Genomic DNA, 5,714 nt, shown 5'->3' with positions numbered 1-5,714 from the left:
CTCGGCGTTGTGCCGGGGTTGGGGGCGATCGGCGCCGACGGGAGGGTCAGCGAGGCCGTGGCGCTCGGCGATGATGCGGCGGCGGTGGTGGAGGTGGTGGCAGTGGCGGTGGGGGTGTTGGTGGGCAGCGGCGGCAGTGGGGGTGGCGGCGGAATTGGTGGCGGCGATGACATGGTCGAAACCCAGGTAGCTGATACCAAGGTGTTAGGAGCTAGGGTTCTGCCCGGTCTTGGCCGTAGGCTGTAGGGGAAGGAGGGAGGAGGGCGGAGGAGATGGCGCGGCGGCCGGCGGCTGGGCGCCGTCCTTGCGGCTGGTGCGGCGGCGGCGGACGCAAGAGGTGGCTAGGGTTAGGTCTCCCGGCTCCCTAAGGGAAGCCGAGCAAATACTGATTGCTTCTTGCTTGATTAGATCGGTACATCTCCTCTCCTTATATAGAGAGGTTTACTTGACTCCTAAGCAAACAATGAGATAATTGGGCTAAGCCCCTAATAACGATAAGATAACTTGGGCCACAATCCACTGGGCTAAGGCCCTAATTTGGTATCAGCTAGCTTTGGTTCGATCATGTCTTCATCGCCGCCAAGCCCGTCTCTTCCGCTGCCGGTCACCTTGTCGCCTCCGGCGAGCACCACGGCCGTCGCCCCGCTCCTGCCCGCGCCGGGGTCCTCCGTCGCGCCCGCCCTCGCCGTCCTCACCTGGGAGGAGGTGTCCGGGGTGCTGCGGGACCTCACCCAGGCGGTCCAGGAGATCCACCTGTTCTTGGCCGGGTCCTACAGGCCGCACCCGGCTGCGACGCCCATCGCCGCCCCCGCGCCGCCGTGGCAGCCGTCGCACCAGGCGGCCTTCGCCGCGCTCGCCGGGCCGCTGCAGCAGCCGCTGCAGCTGCCATCCATCGCCACCACCGCCCAGCCCTGGCTGCAGTGGCAGCCGCCGCTCCTGGCGGCCTCCACCGCGTCCGGCGCGGCACCGCAGCAACCGCTGCAGTTGAAGCAGCCACCGCCGGTCAGCTCCGCCGTCCAGTATGGGATGCCCTACGACGGGAGTGCGACGACCTCATTCCCATCAGCGCCGCCGCCATCCCAGGGCGTCCACATCCAGCAGATCAAGTCCCCGCTGTCGTCGTCACTGCTTCCGTCTTGGATCGCTACCCGCCACGTGTCGGCGGCGGTGAGGCTGCAGGTTGCTGCACGCGGTCTCCTAGCGCGTCGGCGTGTGCGGGAGATGCGTGGTCTGCAGCTGCCGCTCCTCCAAGTTGCCCTTCGCTGCGCAAAGGACCTCGATCTCGTCCGCTGCGTCGGGGATCTTGGGGATGCGGTTTTCCCCGCGGGCGGCAGGCATGCTGTTTCCCCTGCGGGCAGCGACCTCAAAGTCTGCGACATTGGCGGTTGGGGGGGCGCATCCCTCCTCGTCATTCTCCATCGCAAGCCCTCCACTCTTCCTTGTGCCGTGCAGACCAACAGCCATCCAGCGGGGAGAAGGCAGGGGGTGTCACCGACAGGAGCGCACCGCGTAGCACCACCGCTTTCCGCCGCCGGCCGCCGCGAGGGTGCCTCTACTGGGCGCTCTTGCAACCACTTCCAGGTGGCCATACACATGCACTCCTTTGGTCCAGGTGGTGTCCATGGGATCCAGGTGGCTGTACACGTGCACGTCCAACGTGCGGATGGTGTCCACTTTTTGTTGAGGGGTCCAAAATAAAGCGTCCTAGTCCATTTCAGGTTGAGAGTCATAAAACAAGCCGAGATGCAAAAGGCTTGTTTTTAGGTGTTAGGTTTGTGTTGCGTCGAGTCATGGTTATAAGTTGGTTAGGCTGCAGCTCGAGGACAAGCTGCATGTCTAGGTGGGGTGTAGTGTTAGAGTACGTAATGGGCCTAATGGGCCCATTAGTCTTAGGGTTAATTAGAGATTAAGGGTTGCTTGCTTAGGGGTCAAGTAAGCCTTGCTTGGGAGTCAAGTAAACCTCTCTATATAAAATGAGGAGATGTATCAATCTAATCAAGCAAGAATTAAGAAGGAAATCTCTTCCCTCTTGCCCGGCCGTGGGCAAAAAGGCCCCCGGCTGGCCCTCTCACGCCCTCCTTCTAGCAACACCATAACAGTTGGAATCTTTGCTACTTGGTGTTCCACCTGGACATTTGTGTCTATGTTTTTCTTCCCCATGCTTAAGGCCTAGATAATCACTATTGACACTTAATCTATGTATATCCCAGTTGGTACTTATTTGTCAATACAGTTCCTGGAAAATAGAAGAGCATCTTTATCCTACCTATTTTATACTTTTCCAGAGATTAGAATTATTAGAAGGGACATTGGTTATGGTTTATTAGATAATTTTTATTGTTAATATTGTATATCTTGTTTAAAACTGATATTCAAAATTTGGATTTAATACATCTTTCTGCTGTTGTATGTTGTTAGGGATGCTCTGGATGCCTTGGGCTTGGTTCGCTACTGCTGCCGCCGTATGCTCATGACCCATGTTGACCTCATTGAGAAGTTGCTCAACTACAACAGTAAGTTGATGCTGTTATGTAACTTTGTAAGCTATATTCTGCTTCCTTTGTTATTTCTTTTGGAACTGGCACTTGTTCATTTTCAGCCCTGGAGAAGACGGAGACAAGTTGAAGTTAATTGAACCCATTCTGCCTCGAAACCTTTGTTCCTTTGTACTTTCCAAGATGCTGTTTCTTACGTCAGTGCTTAGGAGGTGCAAAGTGAGGCACTGAAATGAAGTTGGTTTGTTCATGAATCTCCAAGGACTGTTAGTGTGACCATGCGTTTCTACTATGTGATCTTCAAGGCTATATTAACCAACAAGTCTATGCATTCTCCAGTTTCAGACTTATTAAGCTCCAAGCGTTGAACATGTTATTCCTGTGCTTTCTGTTGGATGTTGTTGGTTGTGGGCACCCATTTACCATTGAATCGTCACTAGTGATATGCATTGAACTTCCACATGTACCTTCATGCTTGATATTTGTTTGTTTTCTATTCCTCTGATGATATCGATGTATCTAAAATCAAGATAGATAACTATTGCGGTTTTGAGCACATGCAAACAATGCTCATCGATGATTTGTTCGTGACTGCTGTTAACTTGAATTGTCATCCATTCATCCACTTGTTGACCTAGGTGGTAATCATATTGCAAGGGTGTCATTCCCATCGGTGTTGACCTATAGTGCAATCATCGTACTATTCATTGATGCATGCATAATTGCACATGCTTCTCTTAGTGAAGCCTCGTTGTATGGTAGAGATGCTCGGTTTTCGACGGTCGTGCTTGTTTATGGTGATGCTGCATCCATAACATGTTCTTGTAGGCCTAATCATACAATCCACCTTTCTCATTTCCGTTGACCTGCGAATTCCGTGGAACATCCCCAGGGATTAAGATTAAGATCACACCGCTAAGCACGATCATTTAGTTTTATTAGTGTATGTATTTCTATAATATGCGCTTAAACTGGGTAGTTCAATCAGAGACATACACATCAATTTGAAAAATCCCTAAAAAATAAGTTTGAAAAAGCATCTACAGTTACTTCTCACCATAGCGGATGCATAATTTATTCTAGAACCAAAATTCTCCATGGTATTGTTTGGATGGGCAGTATTTTTCTTGGGATCTTATGTGTTCGTTTCAAATTTGAGTAATTTTGGAACACTTGATAGAAATACCCACATCCAAACAAGGATCCAAACAAGGGTTGTTTGCATGAGGAGTAATTATTTTTTGCGAGGTCGTAATTCTAGGGTTCCCTCCTTTCATAGAAACTTCAAACTGGAATGCATATATTTTTCTCCTTTGGTCCTTGGAGGAGAATGGTACAGATGTTGTAACAAATCCATGAATGACTACCTAGATGAAACATCAAAACTGTGCAACCACCCTACTAACTAGAAAGAGAAAACTGAACTCAACATATATACACATAAACGAAAGAATCAAAAGAATTGCTGATAGTATCTACACAAAAATCCGTGCACTCCCGCCATGGTCGGAGCCTCCGTCTTCAGTCAAGCTGGACGACCGGCTCCACCTCCCCTTCATGTACTCCTCCAGCGACATGTTGCCGGCGATGAAGTCGGCGGCGCAACCCACGGACGCGGAGTCGTCGTCATCCTCCTCGTCGCCGCCGTCGAGCAGAGCGAGCTTGATGTACGACTGGATGTCGTTCTTGTCCGGCGAAGCAACCGCGCTGTAATAATCTTCGTCGCCGTGGTTGTCGTCGCAGGCGTTGGGCATGCCCAGCTGCGACCTCGCCCACTGGACGGCGTCGCTGTCGCCGTCGAGCAGCTTCAGGACCTGAACAAGTTCAGACGGTACCATGTGTTGTGAGCAGCTAACGATCGATCGAACAAGACGACCAAGTAAAATGAAGATGGCGATAGTAAATCTTACGTTTGCCATGCTAGGCCGGGCTTGGGGTGCTCGACGGATGCAGAGTGCAGCCGCGAGGGCCATTCTCTCGGTCTCGCCGGCGTTGTCGCCGTCCGTCGGAAGGCTCGGATCCACGAGCTCTGTCAGCTTCCCACCTTGCACGACAGAATTCGCCTGCCCAGCACAAGTTAAATTAAAGCACCATTCACGATCGTTCCACTTCTTGATGATGCTGTAAGATGCTTACCCACATCACTATGCTCTCCTGGCCCTTGGGGCCACCGGAGCTCACCGGCTTCCTCCCGGAGACGAGCTCCAGAAGGACGACTCCGAAGGCGTACACGTCCATCTTGGCGCTCACCTTGCCGTGCATGAAGTACTCAGGGGCCAAGTACCCGAACGTGCCGGCCAAGTCGTCGCCGGTGACCTGCGCCGCCGCGTCCGCCGCCCACAGCGCCAGGCCGAAGTCGCACAGCTTCGGTTCGCAATCTTGGGAGATGAGGATGTTGGAGGACTTGACGTCCCTGTGAATCACCGGACGCTTGGTGTGGCCGCCGTCGTGGAGATAATCGAGGGCGCGCGCGACTCCCACGGCCACCTTGAACCTCTCCGGCCAATCTAATCTTGAGCCCTTGCATTCTTTCTCACCTGCACACGGAGCAACGTCGATCAACAATTCAGGTTTGTAAACATCCATTGCGACGGGAGCATCCAGAAGAATTCACTAAATTAAGCGCGCACACGCACCGTGCAAGATCTCCTCCAGGCTGCCTCTGCGCATGTAGTCGTAGACCAGCATGAGCTTGCCGCGCTCGGCGCAGAACCCGACGAGGGCCATGGCGTTCTTGTGGTCGACGGAGCTGATGATGCCGATCTCCGCGACGAACTCCTTCATCACCTCCGCTGAAGATTTCAAGACCTTCACCGCCAGCTCCTTGCCGTCTTCGCGACGGCCACTGTAAACATGGCTCGCACCACCATTCCCCACTACCCGCTCTGCTCCACACAGTGGATTCAACATCAGCAGAGCTCATTACATCCGAAAGAAGATTGGCTGCGAGTGACATTCAGAACTGACGATGAAATGTTGCATGGTGCATGTACCTGGGGAGAAGTCGGAGGTGATCCTCGCAAGATCACTGTAACTGAACATGGTGTACATTGACGAGTACTTCTCTCTGATCGAGATCAGCTCCGCTACTTCCTCGGTCACCGGAGACGGCGGCTCTGTCGAATCGCTTCTTGATTTAGAGGTCGCCTGGTGATCGGAAGTTTTGACTGAACTGGCTGGCGATAGCAGTGAGCACCGGCTTGGAAGCCGCATTTTTTT

The 5,714-nt window shown here is 52.9% G+C and overlaps 2 protein-coding genes across 2 annotated transcripts in view; one reads left to right on the top strand and one right to left on the bottom strand.

Moving 5' to 3' along the window:
- LOC119308090 (DNA-directed RNA polymerases I, II, and III subunit RPABC5) overlaps positions 1-3,082 on the top strand; it is a 13,430-nt gene extending 10,348 nt beyond the window's left edge. The window contains exons 3-4 of the mRNA XM_037584201.1: positions 2,419-2,513; positions 2,600-3,082. Coding sequence (XP_037440098.1) covers positions 2,419-2,513; positions 2,600-2,625 — 121 coding nt within the window. The 3' untranslated portion in view covers positions 2,626-3,082. The remainder of the gene's footprint in view (positions 1-2,418; positions 2,514-2,599) is intronic.
- A 708-nt stretch (positions 3,083-3,790) lies between these two features.
- Positions 3,791-5,714, bottom strand: part of LOC119309319 — a 204,879-nt gene continuing 202,955 nt past the window's right edge. Inside the window, exons 8-12 of the mRNA XM_037585345.1 lie at positions 5,489-5,694; positions 5,132-5,380; positions 4,632-5,032; positions 4,406-4,558; positions 3,791-4,309 (exon numbers count right to left, since the gene is read on the bottom strand). Coding sequence (XP_037441242.1) covers positions 3,971-4,309; positions 4,406-4,558; positions 4,632-5,032; positions 5,132-5,380; positions 5,489-5,694 — 1,348 coding nt within the window. The 3' untranslated portion in view covers positions 3,791-3,970. The remainder of the gene's footprint in view (positions 4,310-4,405; positions 4,559-4,631; positions 5,033-5,131; positions 5,381-5,488; positions 5,695-5,714) is intronic.

Source organism: Triticum dicoccoides, chromosome 5B (genome assembly GCF_002162155.2).
Source record: "Triticum dicoccoides isolate Atlit2015 ecotype Zavitan chromosome 5B, WEW_v2.0, whole genome shotgun sequence".
NCBI classification, from domain to species: Eukaryota; Viridiplantae; Streptophyta; class Magnoliopsida; order Poales; family Poaceae; genus Triticum; species Triticum dicoccoides.
This window is presented reverse-complemented; position numbering and strand designations above follow the sequence as displayed.